The sequence below is a fragment of the Dichotomopilus funicola genome (genome assembly GCF_033296635.1).
Source record: "Dichotomopilus funicola strain CBS 141.50 unplaced genomic scaffold C8A04scaffold_2, whole genome shotgun sequence".
Lineage (NCBI taxonomy): Eukaryota > Fungi > Ascomycota > Sordariomycetes > Sordariales > Chaetomiaceae > Dichotomopilus > Dichotomopilus funicola.
The window spans coordinates 56,172-81,696 of NW_026944023.1; the positions used below are offsets into that span (position 1 = coordinate 56,172).

Genomic DNA, 25,525 nt, shown 5'->3' on the forward strand with positions numbered 1-25,525 from the left:
GCAACAGGCGTCTCGGGACGACTCTCAGGGAGCGCAGGTAAGTCGTCCAGGTCAATGTTGTCAAAGGTGGGTTCTTGTGCTTTGTCTTGTACCGGTGTGATCTCTTTAGCAGTGGGGATGACCTCGGCAGTGACCTCAGCGGGAACCAGCGCAGGTGATGAAGGAACAACAACCTCAACCGGAGGCTGGAATGGTGAGTCCGGTCGACTTTCAGGGAGGGCAGGCAGGTTCTCCAAGTCGGCTTCAAAGCTTCGGTCTTGCACAGGCAGGACTTCCTCGGTGATCTCTTTGGAAGCGACCTCGGGGATCTCGGGAATTTCCTCTGAAAGCTCCTTCGAAACAACCGGGATCTCCTCTGGCACCTCGTCGACAATAAGGTCAGAGGGAGGCAGCTCGGCTTCATAAGGCGATTCGGGCCGGCTTTCGGGGAGGGCTGGTAACTCTTCCAAGCTGAACTGCTCAGGCACAACCTCAACCGGAACATCGTCCACAAGAGTCTTCTCCACCAAGATCTCCTCAACAAGAATCTCTTCGGCAAGAACCTCCTCCACAACAGGCTCAGCAGAGACAAGCACTTCCTCAGCAACAGGAGACTCTGGCCGGCTATCCGGAAGGGCAGGCAAGTTGTCCAGATCGAAACCGTCAGGCTGGATAGCGGCCTCTTCGGGGATCGTCTCGAGACCTTGCTCATCAGCCTCCTCGGGGACCTGAACAGCCTCCTCGAAAGGGGCCTCCGCAGTAGGCTTGACAGGCACCTCAACAAGAACCGAACGCTCAACAGGCGAATCAGGTGGACTCTCCGGCAGCGCAGGCAGCGCATCCAGCTCCTGCTCCCACACAAGCGGGGTTTGTTCCGTTGGTTGTTCTGTCGACTGTTCCGTCGGGGCTTGATCAACCTCCTTATCCTCATCGGCAACGACACTGACCGCGGCAGCCGCAGCGAGACCAGCAGCGGCAGCAGTAAGGGGACCCTCCAGCTCAGGCGAAAGCGGCCGGCTGTCGGGGAGGGGTGGCAGGTCATCGAGGGCGTCATCGTCGAGAGCGCGAGCGAGAGCGGGCGACGGCGAAGGGAGCTCAGGCGGGGTGTCAAAGGTCTCCTGCTCTTCCTCAACAGGCGAAAACGGACGGCTCTCAGGCAAAGGCGGGAGGTCCAGTGCCCATGGCAATTCAACCTGCTCGACCTGCTCCGACTCCAGGGACGGAATATCCTCCTCCACAGCCAACTCCCGCGCGGCAACAACGGGAGAAAACGCAAGCTGGACAGGCGAGAAGGATTCATAACTCGGCGTGGCGGCTTCGTAGCTTGGTGAGCCGGGCAAGCTATCCATAAGGCGCGGTAGAACCGGGGCAGGGACATCTTCCTCTGAGGGAATTTCTGTTGTTGTGGGAGCAGGCAGGGAAGGCTCAAGAACAGGCGAGGCTGGTAGACTCTCCGGAAGCGCGGGGAGTTGTTCAAGGTCGTCGTCTGAGGGTAACGGAAGAGACGAGATATCGGGCTCGGGTAGCGTCTGCAGGGGAATGACGGGCGAAGCGGGTAGACTGTCAAGGAGAGCGGGCAAGCCCTCGAGTTCATCGTCCTGGGGGAGAGAAGCTGCAGCTGCGGACAACACAGGCAGGAGGACTGGTGAAGCAGGGACGCTGTCAGGCAGCGCAGGTAGGTTTTCCCACTCTTCAAACACAGGCAACACAGTCTGCTCCTGCTTCTGCTGTCCGATGATTTCCACATCCTCCTCCTCCCAACCAACAGACCCCTTCCGACTCTCAGGCAAAGGCGGCAACTCCTCCTCAAACACCACACCGCCACGCGCACCCCAAGCACGGGAGATGGGCCCAGCAGCGGCAAGCGGCTCACCAAACTCGACCGGTCCCGCATCCGCACCCTGACTAGCAGAAGAGTCCAGCTGCAAAGCCTTAAGCAACCCCACCGACGCACCCATGCCAGCAGCCACACGGAGTCCAACATCGAGGTAATCAAACGTTTCGTGGTCCTCGCTTTCGTCCTCGTTGCTGAGTTGTCGCGCCAGTTGTTCCAAGGCAGGGCTGTGATGAGAGGATGACGGTTCGCTGGGCGGAAGGGGTGGGTATTCTTGCTCTTCTTTCGCTTCTTCACCCGGTAACGCTTTCTCTTGACCGGGAACAGAGGCAGAGGCAGAGGCAGCGGCCTTCTTCTCGAGCAGATACAACGGCAAGAAATCCCGCGAACTATCCCAGGATGTCGGACGCGAGCGGTTTCTTCGGCGATCGGGCGAAACACTGGCACTTTCACTCTTGGGCTGTTCACTACTACCCCCGGCAGGCTCAAGTTCCGGCAGCTTGGGCTGGTTGACCGGGACCAGGGGAAGAGCGGGCTGGTAGAACATCGAGGAGAAATGAAAGGGGAAGTTCGCAGGCGTCGACGGGAGCGAGCCAGCTGCACGGCCGGTGCCGAGGCGGAACTGCACAGGCACAGCCGTGCGGCTAGGTGTCTTGGGTTGTTGCTGCTCGACAGAACTACGCTGGCGGGTATGGGAGTGAATGGCCCCCCGACGCGGACGGGTGGCTGTCGTCGTGCTTTGCTGAGGAGATGTAGGTGAGGCCTCATCATCGCTGTCAGGGAGGGGGATGAAGCGAGCGAGGAGGTGAGCGTCCCCTCGTAAAAAGTCATAACCAGCCATCGGGTCGGGGGCCGTAGAAACGGGCGAGGCAGGTTCACTGGGCGGAAGCGGCAGGAGATCGCCGTACTGGGGGTCAATGGAGGGTTTGATGGCCCGCTGGACGATTTCGGGGTCGACTGTTTGCGAGTCGTAGCTGGGACTGCGCTCGAGCTCGAACGACCTTGGTTCTTGGTCTGGGTTCTCGTCATGGACGGCGGAGGACGAGTCCTGGGCGGCTTTAGGGCGGGAGAGCTGAGCAGCAATCACAGCCGCGGCAGCTCCCACCAGGCCGGCACCTGCGCCAAAGGTGCCGGCATTACCTAAAAAAGAATGCTTCTCGCCGTTCTTCTCGTCTGTTCCATTCTGGCCGTCCCCATTCTGAGTAGAAGCGTGTCCGTTGGTAGCAGACACAGAATGCTCATAATCACCATTAGACTTAGACGTCCCCGGTCGGTCCGGCGGTTCATCATCGCGCCCTGGTATGTCCCCCGAGACACGATCTTTCAGCGTAACCATGCCGGTGCTGCCGATGCTGCTCTTGCGGCCCTTCTTACTGGAGGTCGACACGGCAGAGCTCTTGGACCACTCATCGTCGGCATCCGCCACCGACGGTTCCGGGACCACATTTCCATCGCCGCCGCTGCTCTTGGCTGTGGACTGCTCCTGCATGGCCAACTCGTTCGACCCAGGTGGTGAATCCCGCCGTCGGTAGCTCAGGTCATCGATCACGATGTTCGGGTTGAACCCAGCAATCTCCAGCCCAGCGGCTACGGTGGCGGGAAAGTCAATGTCCTCGGCACCACGGGCTGACTCGTCACGGACCGTTTCGGGGCTGCCGGTCGCCGTCGTCGGCTTGGGCCCGATCTGGGGCGGCTCGTCCTCGAACTCGAACGGCACACGGGACCGGCGCGGGGGGGTAGACGGGGTTTGCGAGACGATGCTCCGGGCAGGGGACGACTGGGGATCAGCAGCAACAGCCGATGCTTGTCCCTGCTGGGGTTCGGCTTCCGCGGTCTTCTCGGTTGTGGGTAACGGCGGCTGTTCTTCTGATTGAGATGCAGCTGAGACGCCCTCTGTAGCTTCAGCAGCCTTAGCAGCCTTTGCAGCCTCGGCAGCCTTGACAGCCTGAACAGCCCTAGCCAGCGCACGCGCCGTCGCGTTCCCGCTTGTGGTCGCGCTCGCAATCGCGCCCAGACCCTTTGCACGCGTACTCGTAGGACTCGTGCTCGCAACCACGTTAGCGGCCGTCTTCTCCTTCACTTCCCCTTTCGCCGCCGCCCCGGTAACGGCCGCAGCAATCAGACTCCCCCACGCATTCTTCTTGCGCCCGCCAAACTTAAACTTCAGCGCCGGCCGCTCCTGCGACGAATCCCGACTATCAGCCGACTCGACCGCCCGGCCCGTGCCATAATCATCCGGCACCTCGACCGCCTGCCCGCGGTGGTTCATGATGATCCGGGGTTTACGCTCTTCCTGGGTAGGAATCTCAGGCTGAGAAGATGTCGAGGACGGAGCGCCGCCCTTCCTGCTCTTCTCGTCCTCCGACATCCCGGCGTCGTCCGCAGCCGCCTGCGCCGCGGCCTGCCGCGCCTTCATCTTCTCCAGCGACGGCGACGTGCGCGGGGTGGGCAACACGAGGTTCAGCATCGGGCGCTCGCGCTCGCATGAGGGGTCACGTGATTTGAAGATGGGCATCATCACAGGACCCAGACCGCCGGCAACACCCATCGGAGCAGCAGGAGCAGGAGGCGCCTGGAAACGGTAGATATCATGCGGCATGATTACATTGTCGATGCGCACATCAGCATTGGGGCCGTCATACTTGCTCTTGACGGGGGCGCGCTTCATCTCGGGGGGCGTGACGATACGGCTGATGGGCTCGTCGGTACCCTTGTTACTGGCATGATCACCGTCGTGGTCGTCATCGTCGTACTTATCCACCACCGACCGCGCCGGTGACGGCGTGCGCGACCGCATCTCCTCATCAGCCACGCGCTCCGCCAGCTTCTCCTCGCGGTACCGCCGGTCGACCTCTTCCTGCACGAGGTCGCGCACCGGCTCGCGGTCTCGCTCTCTGCCCCGAGACGGTTGGCGGGAACGCGAGCGAGCGCGGTCTTGTTGGTCTGCGCCGGGAAGGGGGGTGGGTGCCCCAAACTCGTCCGAAATACCAGTAGCTGTGGGGTCGTTCGTCGTGTCGTTAGCGACATCACCCCCGCTAGCCTGGGCCTCTTGGATCTCACGCTCAAACGAGCAGCGCCGGCTGAGCCTCTCTTCGCGCACGGGAAGGCCGGGCCGAGATCCAGAGCCGGAGCCAGAGCCAGAAGCGGAACCAGAGGCAGCACCCCGGCTGGCTTCCTCACGCGCCCACGGCGGTACGCGTTCAACGGTGCGAATAACGGGAACCGGGGCCGGAACCGGAGCAGGTGCAGGTGCACTAGTAGAGCCGGTAGCTACTTCAGGTTCCGCCGGACCCTTCCCCTTGTCCACAACCACAGCCTCAGGTTCACGAGCCGAGATCTCCCCCACAGCCGGTCCCTTCCCCTTATCCTCCTTCCCCCGATCCATCTCCGCAATCCGTTGCTTCTCCGCCTCAATCTGACGGTGAATCTCCTCAATCATCCGCCGCGTCTCCTCCCTCTTAGCCCGGCGTTCCTCCCGCGACGGCTTCGTCGACCCCGGCACCAGCCCACCACTGCCACTGCCACTCCCACTCTGCTTCGGCTTCTCCTCCTTCGGCCTAGACACAACAGAAGCAGAAGGGGCCGTGGACGAAACAACGGAGGGCTCACTGCCACGAACACCGCGAGAACGCTCATCCACAACAACAGGCGCAACTTCCTCTCGCGAACGAGCCTTCTCAGCAGCCCGTCGCCGCTCCTCCTCCCGCTCCCGACTGCGCTCCTCCCGGTACTCACGCGTTTCCGTCTGCCGACGCTCTTCACGATCCCGCTTCCGTTCAGCATCCCGCGCCAGCCGGTCTTCTGGTTCCGACCGCTCGCGCACCGCACTGTTGCTGTTGGAGTAACCGGTGCCGAACCGCTCCTCCCTGTATCGCGTCTCACGTTCTTCACGGGCGCGTCGCTCGTACTCGGCAGGGACCTCCGCGGGCGGGTAGGAGTACCGATCGTCGTCGCGCGGTCGCGGTGGCTGCTGGCGCTGCTTCTCCGGCTCAGGCTGTCGTTCCCGCTCGTACTGACGGCGCTCGTCGCGGTACTCGCGGTCTTCGCGCGGTCTGGGGACATCGGAGACCGCAGGGATCACAGGGACGGCTGTGGACTGGGCAGCGTCGTCATACCGACCGCTACCCCGCGGCGGATCCCGCCTCGTACCAGTGTCGTACACATGGTCGTCAACAGGGTGGGCAGCCTCGTACCGCCGCGGCTCATCGCGGTACTTCTTCTCCTCCTTCCGCCTGCCGTCATCCTCCTTGCTCCCGCCAACAATGCCGGCGAGTGCCGCGCCCGCCGCAGCACCGACGACAGCAGGCAAGGCCCCAGAGACCACCGCTTCGACTGGGTTCCGCGCCGACCGATCCGAATCGCGGTCACGATCGCGCTTCGACCGTCGCTCGCGGGGACTGCCGTCCTGGACATGTTGCGGGATCTGCTCACGCGGTTGCTCACGCTGCTGCTCACGCTCCACCGCAACGCCGCGCTGCTCCTCCAACACGCGCGGTGAAACGGGCACTCTCGGCTTCGGCGCCTGGATCGGGACCGTCTCGGGCCGACTCGAGTACAACACGCTGTCCCGTTCTCTATCCCGCTCCCGGTCCCGATCCCGGTCTCTGTTCCTATCGACATCCCGTTCACGTTCACGTTCTTGGGTTCGCTCCCGGACCCGCTCTCTATCCCGGCGCGTCGGCGTAGACGGACCAACAACCGGACCCGCAACCGGGACCGCATCAAACCGGGACGCGTCCGTCGTAGGAATAGGATAGACCTCCCGCAACGGCCCGGCCTCGATGGAAGCGCTATGGGGCGGGGGGATAGGGTCATGCTGAAGGTGAGGATGATGCAGCGGCTGGGAGGACTCCGAGGGCTGTGAAGGAACTGCAGCCTCCGGGTACTCGTTGAACCCGCAGGGGGTGTTGATGAACCCCCGCAGCGAGTTAACGGGGCCGAACATGGCCGGGTCGACCGCCGAGCTCTTGCGGCGCGGGGGACGGATCGATTCCGGAGGGGGCTGGGAGATGATCGTTGGCGCTGTGGGCGTCATCACACTCTGCGGCTGGCCGTGAGCCTGGCTGCCGCTGTGAGGCGGTCGCTGTGTGGTCGACACTAAGCTCTGGTCCGAGAACCGGGGCATCGACCCATACGCGAGCGCCGAATCGTCCGAGTCATTGTTATGGTCATCCGACGACGTGAAATCTGAGTCCGAGTCCGACGCAGACTCCCACTCGGGATCCGTCTCGTCGTGTTGATGGCGCTGCGGCCGGGAAGGCCCGAGACCACGGGAAGACGACGGGTGGCCGTGCGAGCCCTGGCGGTGGAACTCGGACAGGGCCGCGGCCGCCGCAACCATCCGTGACGGCCGCTTCTTGCCCGCGCGTTCCAGGTCTCGGTCGTTTTCGGCCCGTGCCAGATCGGACAGCCGGCGACCCAGCGCTAGGATCTCCTCGTCCGTCTGTGCCCGCTGCAGCGCCGGCCGGCCATCAGGGCCAAACAGCGGGTCCTCCTCCGGTCGGCCCTGCTGCGACGGCTGATCACGGGAATATTGTTGGGAATACTGCTGAGGGTACTGCTGAGCCTGAGGGTATTGCTGGGGATATTGCTGGGGTTGTTGCGGAGGATATTGTTGGGGGTATTGCTGAGGAGGGTATTGTTGAGCATAATTCTGAGACGGGTTCGGGGGGTATTGCTGTTGCTGCTGCGGCTGCGGCTGCTGATTGTAATACGAGCCATATCCGTACCCGTCGTACGACTCCCGCTCACGCTGCCTCTCAAACGACGACCTGGACATATAGCCCGCGCCATAAGCCAGGTCGCTATCAAACGACGACGACGACGCGTTCTTCTTGCGGAACGACCGCCTCTTCTTGACCTTCTTCACCGACGATGATGCAAAGAACGACCGGATGCCGAACCGGCTCTTGCGCGAAATGTCCACCAGCGAAGATGTCGACGACGAGGACGAGGACGAGCTGGAGTTAGCCCGGCCCCGCGCCCGGCGGTACGACGAAGAGGCGTGCGACGACAACGGCTTCGGGGTCGGACCGGGGGGCGGCCCGGCGCGAGGCGTCGTGTTCTGAGACCCAGCGGGAAGAGAAGGAGGGTGAGGAGGAGGATGAGCAGCAGTGGTACCAGTGGCAGTACCAGTGGGTGATGTCATGACGGCAGCGGCGACGGCAGCAAGCTGCTCTCGGGACTGACGACGCTCTGCGCGCCGCCGCCGCGTGCTCTCCGGGCTGCGGCGACGGTCTCTCATCGTCGCAGCAGACCGTACGGACTGTGCAAAAACAATGTCACGATTTCTTCACGGCCCATTCATTCGTTTTTTTCTTCGTTATGGAGGTATTCCGGCGTGTGTTTTGGGGTGTAATTATTTCGTTGCGTGTGGGCGTTTTGTGTGTGCTACGCGCAATACGCGATCGGGTATCAATGGCGTCGAAAATGCGCTTGCGCGCCGGTGGGCGTTTGGCTCGTGGAAATCCGTTACTGCGTGATGTCTTCGTTTGTTCACGTCTTGTCTTGCTGGTGTTTTGTTGTTTGGTTGACCAGGGTTAAAGGTGCGACGGGGGGCTGGGGTCGGATTCTCGATCCACAACCAAACACAACCCACAACCAAGCCGAGCCAGCGCGCCAAACTGCTTGCTCGTCGATGGGCTCTCCTCCTTGCACACAGCAAAAGTTGGCCCCAGCGGCTCGCGAGCCTGGAGCCCGCCAAGATCGAGAACCGACAAGGGTTACAAAGTGAAGGGGGAAAGCGCGGGCGGGGCATGCCAGGGTTCCTTCCAGCTCCCCCCCAGCAACCACACGCCAGCCGTCCGAACTGGTGAGCAAAGCCGACAAGCTCTCTCTGAGAGAAAGTGCTTTCGGTGCTTGCTGACCTCGACTCCACTTTTCCGGCCCGAGCCCGACGCCTCACTGGACTGTTGTTCTTCTTCAGCTGGGATGGAAGCTGCAACCAAACCCGACCCGGAGCTATCATTGGACGAACCCTCTCGGCCGGCAGGGTTCACCTCCCCACATCTGGCCCGTCCACACACCTCTCACCAACTTGGTCGCCGCCGTGGCCGCCCCCGCCAAGTTGTCGCCCTCCAAGTGCCTTCGTTCTCTCTCAACACGCCAGGAGCTCGGTCGAATCACGGGGCGCCGCCGTATCTCGAACTTGCGAGCTCGCAGGACAGCCGGCAGCAAGACCACGCAATGCGCCATCCACACCGCCGGGCCAGTTGCCGGGCTCCCTTCCGTTTCTCTCGGTGTATGTCTCGACGACGCAGTTATTGCATTGGTTGATCTCTCCGTATATGTTCCATCTCTTGTCTCTGTGGTCCTCGGTCCTCAACCGATCCATTTTCCTGCATTCATTCCCGACAAGGCGGAGACAAAAAAAAGGCTGTCGACATTACACAGCAACCTAAACCCTCCTCCCTCAACTACCTCGCATCCACGTGTCAGTCTAGAACTCAAGGTTTCGCCCGCTTTCCATCCCCATCGCCCTGTGCCTGTGTTGAACTCTGCAGCAAGCTTGATGATTTGATTCTCGCCTCCCAAATCACCTGTCAAAAGACTTTGACGGGCTCACCCGCTCGCCTTGCATGAGGCCAACTGGGCAATCTTGCAATGACTTGCGCCCATTCCGGCTTGGTGCAGTCGGAGGGTCTGCAGGATGGCGCGCCCATCCAAGTTGGCGCTCCATGAGTGGCTCAGAATGAGCCTCATGGCCCGCTTTCTTTGCCCCCCGACACCCTCTGACCGTCCCGGCCCAGAAGAGCCGCTCAGTGTGTGATATTGCAAACCGGTAGCACGGTCGGATGACGGCCGGCGGTCATTGCCTTGTTTCGAGATCTACTACATGCAAAGATGCCTACCTTCTTTCCATGAGCCTCACGATCGGGCTATCCTCTATCATCAGGCGAGAATACATAAACGGGAGTCAAAGGGCGGGATGCCATTCCGATATGTCCAACTACAACAGAGGTCGCCGCCTCATAAATGAGATTGGGCTCGTCCTACCTCAAATCCAAACTTGTTTTAATGCCAGCTGTAGAGACGCGCACACTTTCGCCACCGCGCCGAGACGGGAGCATCAGACAGACTTGCATAAACGGCGAAGTGACAACAGCAAACGGACGAGCGTAGTTTGACCGGGGTCCTCCAATACCCCGAGAGCTCAACTGGTATGCCTCCCATCACCCAATGCCCAGGAAGCCATCGTGCTATTTTTCGTTACCTCGTGGAGGCTTAAACCACAGCGGTTCCCCCTTAAGGGGCCGTTTGCAGCCAGTCAAAGGGGGTAGATGGGTTGGGAAGAGTCCACAGTAGGGTAGAGTTGGGCATTTCGTCCATTTCATCGAGGTTACACGGCGCCTATCTCGGGTAAGAGCCGTATGGTCTACTATGTAACACAGCGAGAGTGTACCAGGCCCGGGAGTGACGTTACAGGATGGCGTGTGTGGCGATATTCCTCTTATATGCTCACCATCGATCACCAAAGCGCAGGGGAGTTGTTGTGCCGTCACGGTAGCCTACAGATCATGTCTCGGCGGGAATCCGTAAATTAAACGATACAACTCGATCTCTCCACGGTTAGGACACAAAGTCGGGGGGCAAATAAGGGAAAACGGGCCACAGAACGATCATGGCGCTTAAAATATCGATTTGACGTTTGAACGGTGCTTCTTGTTGAAGCTAACCGTAAAGCCCCTGGATAGCATCAACACTCAAGATTGACTCCTCCGTAACTGTCAAACCTATTCACCCACGTGAACCCTCTTTGTTCTTAAGGGAAAGAACCAATGTGCTAGTCTCTGGGGAAAAGCGACATCATCCTACTAGGGAATGTCTTCTAAAAGGGCGAAGTGTCAAAAATAACATGATACAATGAAAAAGGAAAAAGGAAAAAGGAAAAAGGCCACCAAGGACAAATTTCTTAATTGCACGGTATTTAAATCTCTCTTTACTGTGGCAGAAATATTACCGGAAATATTAGGACGTGGTGATGCGGTTTTAATAAATAAAAAGGGCCAGACATTTTACAAGCCATGTTGAGGTATTAAAAGCAATCTTAAGGTCACGAAGCGGCCACCTGTAGATTAAGACGGTCATTTTGAACGGACAAGATAATTACATTTACTATAAGCCGAGGGCCTTCCAGACAAAACTTTCGTAAATAATCCATCACCTATAATTCCTCAAGTCGTTTTGATAGACTTTCACTTAGCAGTCTTACAATTATTTTATTTCCATCAACCATGACAAATACATTTACTCAACATCCTAGGATATCATGCTCATGGTATCTTGAGAAACCCATTTTTTATCGGCTCAAACGGGTCACTCGAACAGCAACTCAGCCAACTAAGCCAAACATTGAAACTAAGCCAAGTAGGTCCATCGTCGTTATGTTGTGCTCGAGGGGAAAAGGTCCAAGGTCAATAATAAAAACGAAAAGAAAAGTCTAATTACCGGTGCTAGATAAAACAACATGCAATGAGAGGCTCGAGGTGGCGTCCTTCATCAGTTACCTCAACTCCGCTTCTACAAAACACGACCGCTTGTTTATCACTCACTCACATCACCGTGCCACTCCCAGCGTTGCTTCATGTCATGGACATATGTTCATGAAATCATGTATGTAATAACCCCTCTTCTTAGTACAGCACCCAGAACAAAACATGAATTGCCCATCTATCTCGCTGCTAAAATTCCGATGACAGCAGCGTTGACTGAAAAATATTTCTCACTCTCGAACAAAAAAATAAAGACAAGCGAAAAGAATGAACTAGACAATTGACAGGGACCAGGTAGTTACTCAGTTTCATCACAAGATCATAAGCATCTCTTTGTAAACCGTCATGTTATGTACGTATGTATGCATGAAATGGCCGTATATACATTGCCCATCACCATCAAACTCAAATATATATACCCGAAGTTCTGATGATCCCATCCCAAATCTTTCCCAAAAAAAACGCTTTACATTTTCCAAATCCCCTGCACCGGCCCATCTATACATCTCTTCTCTCACCCATCGCCCTGCGCTCAATCTATTTAAGCAGCAGTGAAGGTGGAGTTGATGGCACCAACCTTGATGTTGGAGTAGATGACGTAGGCATCCGGGTGCGCGGCCTCGACGGTCTCCGGCAGACCGTCAGCGGGGTCGCAACGGCCACGGGCGACACCGGGGGCGGTCGGGTCGGCGTCGGTGGGGTAGTTGCTGTCGAGCCAGTTCATGGAAACGGCACTGGAGGGGGTGTAAGTTAGAATAAATTATATGAAGTTGTAGGGAGAGAAGGGGGTTCTTACTGGTCATCCCAGATGGAGAGGACGAGGACCATCTTGGTGAGCGACTTGCCCATACCAGCAAGGCCGCCGACGGTCTTGAAGTAGTTGTTGTCGCCAAAGGCGGTCTTCTGCTGCTCGCAGTACTCCTCAGTGATCTCGTTGGTGGCATCGATGCCGTCGATGACGGTGAGCGAGTTGGGGATGACGGTGCCGTCCTGGACGTAGAAGCGCTTGATGGCCGAGAGGCTGCCGGTGTCAGTGCCGTCATCGGTGATGAACTGGGTCACCACGGTAATGGGCTTGGCGGTGTCGACGGTCGAGCCGGGGCCGTAGAAGGACTGGTCGCCCATACGGTAGCTGTTGAAGTCGCAGCCATCTGTATCATTGTTAGTCTTGCATTCATGCGTTCCTAGTGCGCTTCCTTCCCCGTGTGTGGTAAAGAAAGGATACCAGACGTACCCTTGTCGCAGATACCGGCGTAGCGGCTGTCACCAGCGCCGCAGTCCGCCTCGCTCTCGCAGCGGGTCTGCTCAGTGACGGAGCAAGGGTGGGGAGTGTAGGCGGTGGCATCCGAGTTGGCCTCCCAGATGTCCATCTCCGCGCAGCAGGAGCCGTACTTGCCGGCACCCGAGTTCTCGTCGCTGCCGTCCCAGCCCTCGGAGTTGGCCTCGCCGTTGATGAACTTGATGTCCTGGGGGCACTGCGAGTCGCAGTAGCCGGTGCCGTAGGCGGCACCAGCCTTGTTGCCCTCGAAGCGGGACAGACCACCATCCTCATCCATCTCGGAGAAGTAGACGGCGCCGTTAAGGCCGCAGGGGAGGTTGGAGACATCGACGTCCAGGGTGAACTCCTGGTTGAGGAGGTTGAACAGGCGGTACTTGTCCTCCGAGGCGAGAAGGTAGACACGCGAGCCGACGTTGGCGCCGTCAGCGTTGGAAGTGACGAAGTTCAGGCGGAGAGCACCAGTCTCGGGGGTCGTGATGCCGTAGGTGGCCTCATAGTCGGCACCGTCGATGGCGCAGTTCGCAGCGCACGTCGCGCCATCCGGGCACGCCGTCTCGTTCCAGGCGTTGCCGGTGTAGCAGTTGGTGTAGCCGTCAGTGACGTGAGTCCAGCGCCAGTTGGCCTACACAAAGTTAGATCGTGTTTTTCATTCAGATGTTGCTGTCCTTGGATGTTATATATCTTGGCGAGGGAAATGGGAGACTCACATCAAGGACAGCGGTGGTGTCCTCAGTCGTGCAAGCGCCAGCCGCCGTGCACACCTGGATAGGGAGCGAGGGGTGAGTCTCAGCAGTCAGGGTTCCGACCTGCTGGCCAAGCACGAGGCTGGCGAAAGAGAGAGCGGTGGCGACCTTGGTGTACATGGTGGGCAGACTCTTGAGGTTGTCTTGGACGAGAGAAGTGAAGACTGGGGATGCATCTTTCTTCTTTCCGATCTCAACGGGGGGGACCGCTTCCCTCTTATACCAACGACGGGATCGTTCACGATGGGCGGTTTCTCCCCCGGATCGTCTCTCGAGTTACTCTGTTGATCCACGGAACCTGGCAGACGGCAATGCGCATGGGACTGGGGAGCAGAGAGTGGGGAGACACCCGTGCTGGTCGTATTCCGATCGTGCCTCCTTGTTGGAGGTTGCCACACCCGCTCACGGCTGAACGCGTGCCGCATCACAGGCATCAGCAACCTTGAACAACCTTGACCTGTGGTCGTCGGGCACGCCGCAAGGCCAAGACGCCCGCCTTCCCACTCTTTTCGCCAGGGGCGGCCATCGCTTGCAGCCCCGGACGTTGTTGCGCCGGGGGCTCGACACGGGACGATCTCCCGGGCCCTCGGTCTTGCTGTGGAGGGCGGCGAGCGGGTTTGAAGAGGGCCTGATGGAGCCGTGAGAGGGAGCACAGAGAGCGCGTCGGCATCCAGGATCACTCTCATCAGGCTCTCGTTCGGCATGATGCCCCAGACGGAATCCTCCAAGCCCCACGCCAAAATCGCCGGCCCCCACTCACCCCCATCTGGGGTGTTCCCCTCCAACCCCAACTTTCTCTCCTCCGTCTCCCCACTTCCCCAAACACTGGCGGGCTTTCGCTGCCGATCACCAGACGCATCGGGAGAGCCGGTTGTGAGTTCAACACCAGGCTTCCAGGGGCAATTGGCCGAGTCCGGCGAACCCTGTGCGATGCTGGGATGCTTTGCTTGGTTGCCAAGCTGTTGTCGTCGACACAGAATGGGCGGATTCGGGAGCCGGAGGTGAGGCACCGAGCTCGACCGGTTAAGCTCATGATCGGCATCACCAAGAGACGGGCTGGAAAATCTTGAAACCCTGCTTGCGTCTGGGCATGCCCGCCGGAGCAACATGACCAAGATGCGGCGCTGGATTCCAGTGAGATGTTGTTCGGTGTCCCAGACGATTGGTCGCAAGAATGAGCCGCAAATTTTGGTTTCCCGGATGCAGGAACACTGCCAATGCACTCGCCCGGTTCTTGGAGAGCCGCAAGTTCATCTGAACGTTGACCCGGATTCGAGGGTTTGGAGTCTGATCGCACAGGGTTGACTATTGGACAAGTTTTCCCAAGTTTGGATGGAAGCCTTGGGGGGCAATTCTTCCACAATTCTCGTCAGCCTTGAGCCAGCCGCCCTGCGGTCCATCATGTCGTCGGCGGCTCGCTCCCTGCATCATCTTGCTCGAGCGGGTTTCCTGCAACTCGCTTGTCGGCAGACGTCCCCCGTCCCGGCCACCGGCTGAAGAGGCGTTTGCGGGGCCCCAAGGGGCAAAGCACACGGGGAAGATGAAGGGGGGAGGGGGGACTCGGGGCAAAAGCGACGAATCCACGGGGCGGGTTGATGAACCGCACGAACCGCATGCCGCCGTGTTGGCGCTGGGATTTGTGGGAACTCCTCCTCTGTCGTCGTGTTTGGGCGGGTTGTGGGAAAAGGTTTGGAGTTTGGTGCGCACTGCGGAGCACATAACGGTCCAAGGCTGCCTGTGGATTGGTTCCTGGAGGCCTTGGCCCGGCAGAACGTCCATGGAAGGTCCAAGGAACTCCCTCGCGCCTGCCGATCACTGCCGTGAAACAGCCACTTCACCCGCGCCAAGTCCCATGGGCCCATCCGTCAGCATGGGGCTTCCTCTTGATCTAACTGTTCTTGGACACTCTGGGCGCCCTTTCCCGTGCTCGCCCCTGCCGCTTGCTTGGGACACTGCATCCTGCGTCTTCCTTGTTGTTCTCCTTGGGGATTTGTTTCTTTCTCGAAGGCTTCTTTGGAGATTGCATGCAGAAGGGAAGGAGGGTGGGTTGGAAGGAAAAGGAGAAGATCATCGAGGTGCCGGCCAAGACGGATGCACGATGCGAATTGCCAGACAAGCCCCATCGAAACACGACCATAGCCAAGCGCCGAACACCACTTCAGACGTCGAAACAAGCCCGCCCAGGCAAGACATCCCGCGGTATCCTTTGCGAAGGGACGCGGCAGGGAAATCTGGAAGAAGGCGGGAAAAATCACGGACAGAGTATACCGAGCCAGATCTCATGCCAAACCGGCGAGTAACTCGGCCTTTTCCAATGCTCAACTGGCCGGCCGCCGCTTTGGACGGAAAGCAAACCTCAGGAGCAAGCCCGTGCTTGATCTCCCAACTCAACAACATCCACATCAACAAACACCACCACATATCATGATCCATCGTGATCCTTGGGGCAAACCCGCAGGCAGAAGCGGAGAGAAAGAGGGGAGTGGTACTCGGGACACGGCCGAGGAGATTCGACGGCAGAAACCCCGTCTTTTAAACTTTGTCGGCGCCGCGATCTCTGTTGCTTCGATGCGGGTGTGTGGATGTGTCGGCACAGGCGGACGCAGCGTAAATCTGGGGGAGGTGAGCTTGCGCCTTGGTGATCTTCCATCACGCCTTATCGCTCGAACCCACTTGGCAACAGCGGGATAAATGCCTCAGGACAGGGGGCGGTAATGGCTTTACTATGTAAATTCATTGATAAGGTGCCGTGTCAGACCACCCGTCGTCTCTGTTGTTGGTGGTTGATCTCTGATGTTGACTTCTTGCGTGGTGACAAACCCCTTCGCGACACTCAACATTCAACAACAAACCACCGTCGTTCTCATTCAGCCTCAGTCATCGAAAGAACGTTGAGCCTCAGGGCTTGGCGCCCGCGTCCAAATTCTGGTGACCCGGTTTGAAGGACTGTCGATCGATCTCAACTTGTTCGCTGGGGTTGCGCTTAAACTTGGGAATCAATTTATTTGCAGCACGCATCCTGTCTGAAAGGAACTTACCCCAATTCTTGGGTTAATTGTTGCCCCGCCAAGACCGCACAGCGCCTTCTAGAAGGACTCGAAGAATGTTCTCTGCGGCTTGGAATCGAGATCGATGAAACGATAACACAAGAATCAATTTGCACGGTAATTGTGCTGCATCAACGTTACTTTTTTGGCGTTTCTCCAATTCGTTCCCGCGCGCCTGGTTATTAGGACACAGAGTTCGAAACTCGGCAAACTGTAACCCTTGTTTCTTTCATTGCTTCGTAAGAGAATGAGTTTAGACTTGGCTGGTAAATGCTTTGACTGGATGTTGTGGTCAAGTTATTCAGTAAACTCGGGCAGTTCCAGACAAGACTGTATTGTACCCTTGTTTCTCGGGACTAGGTAACTGCAAGGGCAACTTAGTAAAAGGCGAAGCTAGCGCAGTACTTTCTATGCTAATTGCAATTAGATTCCGTTATTACTTTCAACTGCGACTTTCGTCAACAACTTACTTGGTGTTTGGGGTGGTACTCGACTTGGAGTACCTTGAATTGACAATTGAAACTAACCACAGGTATAAAGCCATAGTTGGATGTGGGAGACAAAATGAAGAAACAAAAAAATAAATGAAGAAACTAAAAAAAAGGGAAGAAATAAAAGGAACAAATGAAGCAACAAAAAAACGGAACTGTTAAAAGCAGACTCAAGAAGCTCAAAACCAAGGCCCATCCCCATCCGGAGGGATAAACGTTGGAAGTTACGAAAAACCTTGTTATCGGTTTTTGCTCCGCCGACCTGGGGATCGAACCCAGAGCCATTTCGATTTACGACGGTAGTGGCGGGACCCTCCTCCCAATGCCGCTGAGCTAAACCGTTGTTTTGCTTCAATTGGGAGGAGCTGGTGATTGGGGGGTTGGGAGATGGTATATAAGGGGAGGATGGGGAAGGTACGGGAAGGAGCGCCGTTTTGCGATAAAAGCAGGGTGGGATGAAACCAAACTGTCTTTATTGAGGGACGCAACTAGCCCACCAGCTCGAAGACACTATGATGATGGACTATACCATGATACTACGGAAAACCTACGATATTTGGAATCAAGTCTTGGATCATGTGTTCATATTAAATGAGAAACTGCAAGTGGCGTTACCACGAGGGAATTGGAACATACCTAAGGACACTTAGGACAGTATGCTCTCTAGTCCCGCAAACAGTTACCACTTAAAGTGGTATACATAAACAGCCGGGAGAACAAACATATTTAGCTGGCTTATGTGTGTAGGTGGTGAACTTCACCCTGCGAGGACATCTTTTATATGTCTAAAACCTAGTTCTAGATTGTTCGTCCTGGTTACCCGCGGCTGACTTCTCATTACATTTCTAGTCCGAAAGGTTAGATTGTCGTGGGTTCGACCTGTAGTCTCACACCCGTTGTTTTGGGAATGTAACCACTTTTCCGCTCTCAACAACTCTCGGAGGGACTTAAACGGAGACAACAACTGCGTGAATCCTCGGGGTTCTGGTCGTGCGTTGTTAGTGACATTCTATCTAACCCTAACCCGAATGTTCCCCAAACGCGAGACGCGCCCGCGAGAAAGCCAGACTAGAGGCTACGAGCCCTTCGGACTGATGCAGAAAATCGGACGCTGCCCGGATTGAATCTCGAGATTCAAGGCGCTTGAGGGAAAAAAAGAGCGATTAAGAAGGTGGTACGTCTGAAATCACGGAAAGGTGCGTTGGTGAGTCTTTCAGTCGATTTGCAAAAGGTGGGGGGATCCGTTTGTCGAGCTTCATCCCCTCAATTGGCTGTTTGCATGGGCAACACTCTTCAAACACAGGTTGCCAGTTAAGCTAGACCTTAATCAACATTAAAAGACTACCCGCTTTTTGCTCTAGGATCCCATCATTCAACAGACAACCTGGTTGCTTAACTTAACCAAAGTTCGGCTTGCATTAAACTCCGACTTTGCAACTCCTTCTGGAATTAATACACCGAGCGTCCCCTGCCCGTAAGTTGACCTCACAATTTTCTCGACTTCCCAAGTCCGTCGGCAAAACAACCCTTTCTGAGAAGCTCCAAACTCAACCCCAATTTAACTAGGAAACGCCCGCCCTATCCCAAACACCCAAGAAAAGGTGCCACCAAAAAAAAGGGGACACAAAGCTTCAAGAAAATGCCCCAATCAACAACCCACCCCCGCCTCCGCGCCCAAGTCCCCCATCCCCCGGCCGTAGTCCACATCCGCAACCTCTCCACCATCCTCACCCGCGCCGGCCACGACGCCTGGGGCCGCGCAGGCAAATCGCAGCCCTGCCTGGTCTCGGCCGAGGTTGCCTTTCGGGACCCCTTTGGGCGCGTTTCAGAGTCGGATTCACTCGGTGAAGAGACGGTGCATTATGGGACGTTGAGTAAGAGGGTTCTGGGGCTGCTGGAGGGGTATGAGAAGGAGGCGGAGGTTGAGAAGGGGGAGGAGAAACAGGAGAGAGGAGTGAGGGAGGTGTTGGAGCGGGTGTGGGTGGACTTTTTGGGGTTGGGGTTGGATGGGTTGAAGGTGGTGGGCAGCGATGGGAAGGGGGAGTCGACGTCCACATTTTTGAACCCTAAACGGCTCAGTTTGTTGTCTCTCGCCGTGGATCTGCCCAAAGCTTCGCTTCTCGGTGATGGTGTCAAGCTGACTACGAGCGCGGTATTCGATGAGGGAGGCAGTGTTATAGAGACGGCATCGGCCCTGGAGGTTACGAAGTTGAAGGTGCCGACCCTGATCGGAGTGAACGCAAACGAACGCCTAGCAAAGCAGTTTGTCATCGCTACGGTTACGGTGGAAGGGTACACGAGGAAGGAGGATATTTATGTCGAGATTGAGCGGGCGGTTGTCAAGGTTAGTGGTCTACTTTCTATTGTTCATGTCTTCATAGGAGTGCTAACTAGATGCAGGCCATGGAAGAGTCATCGTTTGAGACACTTGAAGCCTTGGGGGCCCTTCTAGCACAGACAGTCCTCGCCTTCTCATTTCCCCAGGAGGGGTGGTGGGTGCGCGTTCGCATGGAGAAGCCCACGGCAGTGCCGATGGCGGAATGTCCCATCGTGGAGGTCCAAGATAGGCTACACTAACCGACTGGAAAGTAGTGCTCGAGCAGTCTGCTGGGTACCCTACTTACCCTACCGTTCTGAGATTGCATAGTTGTAAATCTTAAGACTCAGCTCAGAGCTCACTTTCCTTCTCGCACATCGGGACATCACCGTGCGTGATCTCGTTGACAACGTCCATGTCGGGATCAAACAGCATGACATGGAAATGTTCCACGGACCTGACCGACTTGAGCGCAGCCCAGTTCTTAAACCATACCACCTACCGTTCCCCGTCAGCAAATCCACACGAATTTTCTAAGGGTCGGCAGCACCAACATGATCGGGGTTCAGTTTGGCAAATGCCTTGCGCACATACGCATCGACCTTCGCGCGCGCGCCATCAGTCAAATCCCCCGTCTCCGGGTCCTCTTCCAGGGCAAATTTGGTCCACACCACGAGGTGCACAATCCTCTTATCGATCCCATACGGCCAGTCGTTCCTCAGCACTTTGACATCTTCATCTACCGCCTCAAACGGCCGGCTGCCGCGCGGGGTGATGGGTAGTGGCGCCCATTGTAGCCGGTGCGTGAGGATGAAGTTCATGATGCTACCATAGTCTTGACGCAGTTTCCACGTGAAGGCAAGGTAGCGGCGCAGGTCGGAGGGCCGCCGTTGGAAGAGTTCGAGACGATTCTGCGCTACTTTTTGTTTCACAACATCCCACGAGTCGGCGACATACTCGGAGTCGGGTGTGCTGATGATGCCGCGGTCCTTGTCGCTGACATTCCGGAGGAAGTCTGGACACTCGGCGGTCCGGAGGGCTGGTGGGATGTTGACCTGCCAATAGGGTAGGTTGGCTGATGGAGGAGAGTCGCTCATCGTCATAGTCGTAACTGGTGCTTTGCTTTCTACGATATGAGATGCCGGGTGTTTTTTAGATTTGAACCGTGGGAAACCCGGTCCCAGATCCCATGCGGGAAAGAGAAGAAGATCGATATTCGAAATACGGTGATTTCTCTCGTCGAGTCTCCCACTTTGGGCTGGTGGTCTTAAGACAGCTGGAAGGCTAACAGATCAGATGCTGATGTGTTGTATGCGGGGTGTTGGGGTTCTCTTCGGAAGACCAGTTGGCGGTCAACGGTTCAGACAACCTTCACCGACTTGTGAGGACGGTGATAGCGGTGATGGCGGTGGTGTGGTCCGGGGTAGTTCTCCCGTCGGCTTGCGTGGGGCTGTTTCTGAACCAATTACATGGGTGGGACATACGAATACACAGGACAAACTTCAAGCCTGACCCATGCCCTCGAGTCCTTGAGACTCGGCGGGGGACTCGAGCTTCGGGCAATGCGCGATTGCATTCGAGCTTGATGTTGATATCTCCTTTTTTACGAGGCGGACTAGGGTAGGTTAAGGCGTCAAAACGGTTCACGATAAGGTCGTGATGGGACGAGCGCCGCTGCATGCTCTTTCCCATTGATTCCTCAGCTTAGCGGGAGAATGCGGCTCAGCCCCGGAGATAGTCCCGGGAGCTGCCGAAGAGTGCCTGTAATGTTTCACAACCGAACCTCTCAGGCGGCGTCACAAAACCAACCTGCAACGGCTGTGCTGCTTGTTGGGTGTTGAGCAAGAGGCAAAACATCTCCCGTCTTGTCCCCACGTGGGCCAACCCCCTTTTGAACTGGATGCACCAAGAGCTAACGTTACCAGCCACCTATCATGCCACCACATCGCACTTGTGGACATTGACCAATTTTTGTTGCGTGGATGCATCAATCAAAACGATGTGGAGCTCGGCGGGATGGAAGCGAGGATGGGAAACAAGGCCCGAGACGAAGCCGAAAGCAAATGTGAACGATGAGATATTTTTTGGGAAGAATACAACCTTGACTCCTTGATTGTGAAATGTGTGTGTTCCTCGAGGTGTGCACGACAATCTTGCCGCTCTTCGCTAAGGAAAAAAACTAAAGGTTCAAGTCCGCCACTCCATGATAGGTTTTTTTTCACCCGCATTAAGCTGAGCCATCAAGGTCGTTGGTTGGGTTACTTACTCAACAAGTTTCTACTTACACGACAGTCTGCGTCAAGGGCATCTTATCGTTCGGGCAATGCAAGACGGCTGTGAAATTGTGAATTATTGACGCGCCGAGCGTTCCAAATGAGGACAGCAAATTTCCAATCAATGACGACGGCTAGGTACGAAGTGCCGATTAGTCGTTTTTATCATTTCTCGATTCCGTTGGGCTGAAGGGAGAATGAGCTTTTCGGGTTTATTCAACAGGGGGTCTTCGTGGGCCTGGGCCAAGCTTTGATGGAGGGGCTGTTGGGAGCTCGCGTTAGAGTAGCAGGTATCGAATGTCCCACGGCAACGACACACGGGGGAGGCCCAGGCCATCGAAGAAAAGATGCCTTTTTGCCACCATCCTACCCTTCGGAAATGTATGCGGCAAAATCGACGATGGTGAGATTAAATCGGGAATTAGAAACACCCAAATCATTGGGGTGAAGCCGTGACTCCTTTTGGTACCTCTATCGAGATCAAAGAAAACAGGCGATGGTTATTTTATTCCGTCCAGTAGGTGTCGAGCTTCATATCAAACGGCCACCAGAAACACAACTGCCACAACGGTCACAAGACGACGCCAGCGCTTTGCTTCTGTGTACCGAGTGAGTATCGATCGACCGTTGGTCTCTCGCTGCGACGGTAAGGTATCGTGCCACGGCTTCCTGCGCCACCAAGTTGTCGGATCCTCGTCTCACAAGCGGCAACCGAAATACCTGGTCCACTAACGCAGTGACAGGGGGGTGGGCACCGTCGATCGAGGGGGGGAGTCGATAAAATGCGTCTGACTCCCAGACAGGAGAGAGCACCTCCTGAACCAGCCCGACCGCCTTTTCCCCCTTCACTCATCTTGTTTCAATCTCATTCTCGACAGCAACCAGGCCTTGTTTCCCTTACCGGAAACTACACAAGTTGCATTGACGGAATCTTGAAGAATTGTGAGTGTTGCCGCCAAGCTCGAGAGCTCCCCCTCCAAACAAGGACCCCGCACCTCGAAGCTGTCTGCCAAATCACCGCGAATTGCTGTACCACCCGCAAGTTCCACCACGGCAGCGCAAGAGGGGTCGATTCAAGTCGATCCCACTTCAACGTTTCTGAGAAGCCCTTCATTACGTCAATCGGCTAATTTATCCTGTCAAACAGCACCTTCCTGCCTTCAACTTCCTCCCGGTTCCCTATCTCGCGAAACACAAACCCAAAACGCTCTACAAACGGCCTTCAGACAGCTTGGTCTAACTTGTGCCTTACACCCGCGCGATTCGTCCACCTCACAGATCCCAGACCCAAACGTACAAAACCAACAAAATGGCGGCGCAAGCAATTAAGAGTGCTCTGCCTACTCACCTTAAGCCGGGCAACGGCGATGAGGCCGAGTTTGCGAAGAGGCATCACGGCAAGACGAGATCCCACATGGTGAGTTCTGGACCACATCCCGGCTTGGTTCACACTTTTTTTTTTCTGTGTGTATTCTCTATGTGCCCGAGTTTCCACGTTGCTCATGAAACGCCCTGGCGGGGGTTAGAACCCGCGGGCGCTCGTGGCCCAAGGCTGCCTTCCGAACCCGACGACCTCCCGAGGTCGTCGAACCTGTCGAGTAACGGCGGGAATACGTGGGAACGGAGGTGGCGTTCCGGCTGTGGGCGTTTGCGGCACAAGAACACCTGAAGTGCTCCTTCCACTGCAGGATCGCGGGAAGCTGGTATCACAGACCCGCTGCCTTGAAAGAAACCAATAAAGCCTGGGCGCCATGGCCGGGCAGGTGCGGTGGGAGGCGATACGGGAGGAGGCCAGTGGCCCTTCCCTTCCTTTCGTATCTCAACTTCAACACAGCAAAAGAGCGGGGTGCGAGGACGTTGTGGTAGCCACCGTCTATGTCGTCGTTGACGACGCGCTCTTCGGAACGCAGCCTTCCTCCGGACCGAAATATGGCAGAAGTTGAAGGGGACCGCGGACTCCCGGTGGTCCTGATGCTGGACCATGATGTTGATTCTCACTCTCCTATTCTGTTGTATTACAGGGCCAGGCACGCCATGCTAACTGTTCTCTCTCTCTCTCTCTATAGGCCTTTGAGAACACCTCGACCAACATCGCGGCGGCCCAGATGCGCAATGCTCTGACGAACTTGGCCGAGACGGTGAAGGACCCGGAGCACAAGAAGGTAAGGGTCGAAACTCGAAATTTGGAATCAAGCGACGGGTCTAACAGGCTACACAGCTGTTCGAGATCGAGATGGACAACTTTTTCTCGCTCTTCCGCCGCTACCTGAACGACAAGGCGAAGGGCAACCAGGTGTAAGTGCGGTCTCAGAGGAACCGTCCATTCCACCACGCCGGATGACCTCAATCTGACAAACAATCATCGCAGTTCGTGGGACCGTATAGCCCCTCCCGCCGAGGGCCAGGTCGTCGATTATGATGATCTTTCCAATTCCGAGTCGGTCAACTTCCTTAACAAGCTGGCCGTGCTCAAGCTCAACGGTGGTCTCGGTACCTCCATGGGTTGCGTTGGCCCGAAGTCGGTCATCGAGGTCCGTGACGGCATGTCCTTCCTCGACATGTCGGTCCGCCAGGTCGAGTACCTCAACCGCACATACGGCTCCAACGTGCCCATCCTCCTCATGAACTCGTTCAACACTGACGACGACACCGCCGCCATCATCAAGAAGTACGAGGGCCACAACGTCGACATCCTTACCTTCAACCAGTCTCGGTACCCCAGAATCTACAAGGACTCCCTCCTCCCGGTCCCCAAGTCGTTCGACTCGGCCCTCCACGACTGGTACCCCCCCGGACACGGTGACGTGTTTGAGTCGTTGTACAACTCGGGCATCTTGGACAAGCTCCTGGCTCGTGGCATCGAGATCATCTTCCTTTCCAACGCTGACAACCTCGGCGCCGTCGTCGACCTCCGCATTCTCCAGCACATGGTGGAGAGCGAGGCTGAGTACGTCATGGAACTGACCAACAAGACCAAGGCCGACGTCAAGGGTGGTACCATCATCGACGACGAGGGCAGCGTGCGTCTTCTCGAAATTGCCCAGGTACCCAAGGAGCATGTGAACGAGTTCAAGTCGATCAAGAAGTTCAAGTACTTCAACACCAACAACATCTGGATGAACCTCAAGGCCATCAAGCGTGTGGTTGAGAACGACGAGCTTGAGATGGAGATCATCCCCAACGGCAAGACCATCCCCGGCGACAAGAAGGGCGAGTCCGACATCAGCATCCTGCAGCTCGAGACCGCCGTCGGCGCTGCCATCAAGCACTTCAAGAACGCACATGGTGTTAACGTCCCCCGCCGCCGTTTCCTGCCCGTCAAGACCTGCTCCGACCTGATGCTCGTCAAGTCGGATCTGTACACCGTCAAGCACGGCCAACTGCAGATGAGCGCCAGCCGCTTCGGTGACGCACCACTTATTAAGCTCGGTGGTGACTTTAAGAAGGTCTCGGACTTCCAGAAGCGCATTCCCAGCATCCCCAAGATCATTGAACTTGATCATCTCACCATCACCGGTGCTGTTAACCTTGGCCGTGGCGTCACTCTCAAGGGCACCGTCATCATTGTTGCAACCGAGGGTCAGACCATTGACATCCCTCCCGGATCCATCCTGGAGAATGTCGTTGTCCAGGGTAGCTTGCGCCTGCTTGAGCACTAAACGGTTCGGGTTTTGGGCTACGGCTGAGGTGCTCCTTGGACGATTTTCTGATTTTCTCTGTTTTATTCTCGTTTTATTTTTCTGACATGTGGAACGGAAAGGAGGCAGGAGGAGCCACCATTTCCGCCACTTTTGCTAAGAGCTCCTGAAACACATTATAATCTGGCGATCTTTGCATATGCGGTTGAGTGGGCAGGTAGATGGGGCGGATGGGGCATCGGGATAATGCGCATACGCGAATGGTAAAAACCTTTGACATACCATGCTATACAGTCCTTTTATTCGAAAGAATTTCGCTGAGGGGTAGCTCACCCCGGAAGAAAAGGAGGTTAAACAGGACGAGATTGGGGAGGACCTATGTCGATGTGCCCTCCCACTTACTGACTGTGATGGACATGTTTTGTAGCTGGTC

The 25,525-nt window shown here is 56.7% G+C and overlaps 4 protein-coding genes across 4 annotated transcripts; 2 read left to right on the plus strand and 2 right to left on the minus strand.

The window, feature by feature from the left end:
• Positions 1–11,845: 11,845 nt before the first annotated feature.
• On the minus strand, positions 11,846–13,446 carry C8A04DRAFT_8792 (glycoside hydrolase; the record flags this gene model as incomplete). Its single annotated transcript, XM_062785243.1, has 4 exons — positions 11,846–12,038; positions 12,101–12,455; positions 12,539–13,205; positions 13,291–13,446. 4 exons carry the CDS (start codon positions 13,444–13,446, stop codon positions 11,846–11,848), a joined length of 1,371 nt encoding a protein of 456 aa, XP_062640973.1.
• Positions 13,447–18,503: 5,057 nt separating this feature from the next.
• On the plus strand, positions 18,504–19,441 carry C8A04DRAFT_24148 (uncharacterized protein; the record flags this gene model as incomplete). The annotated part of the gene is made up of 2 exons (XM_062778999.1): positions 18,504–19,208; positions 19,265–19,441. 2 exons carry the CDS (start codon positions 18,504–18,506, stop codon positions 19,439–19,441), a joined length of 882 nt encoding a protein of 293 aa, XP_062640974.1.
• A 91-nt stretch (positions 19,442–19,532) lies between these two features.
• Positions 19,533–20,698, minus strand: C8A04DRAFT_33774 (uncharacterized protein; the record flags this gene model as incomplete). The annotated part of the gene is made up of 3 exons (XM_062782594.1): positions 19,533–19,679; positions 19,736–20,256; positions 20,695–20,698. 3 exons carry the CDS (start codon positions 20,696–20,698, stop codon positions 19,533–19,535), a joined length of 672 nt encoding a protein of 223 aa, XP_062640975.1.
• A 2,065-nt stretch (positions 20,699–22,763) lies between these two features.
• C8A04DRAFT_33775 (putative UTP--glucose-1-phosphate uridylyltransferase) lies at positions 22,764–25,113 on the plus strand (the record flags this gene model as incomplete). The annotated part of the gene is made up of 4 exons (XM_062782595.1): positions 22,764–22,871; positions 23,521–23,616; positions 23,673–23,749; positions 23,823–25,113. 4 exons carry the CDS (start codon positions 22,764–22,766, stop codon positions 25,111–25,113), a joined length of 1,572 nt encoding a protein of 523 aa, XP_062640976.1.
• Between the last annotated feature and the right edge of the window lie 412 nt (positions 25,114–25,525).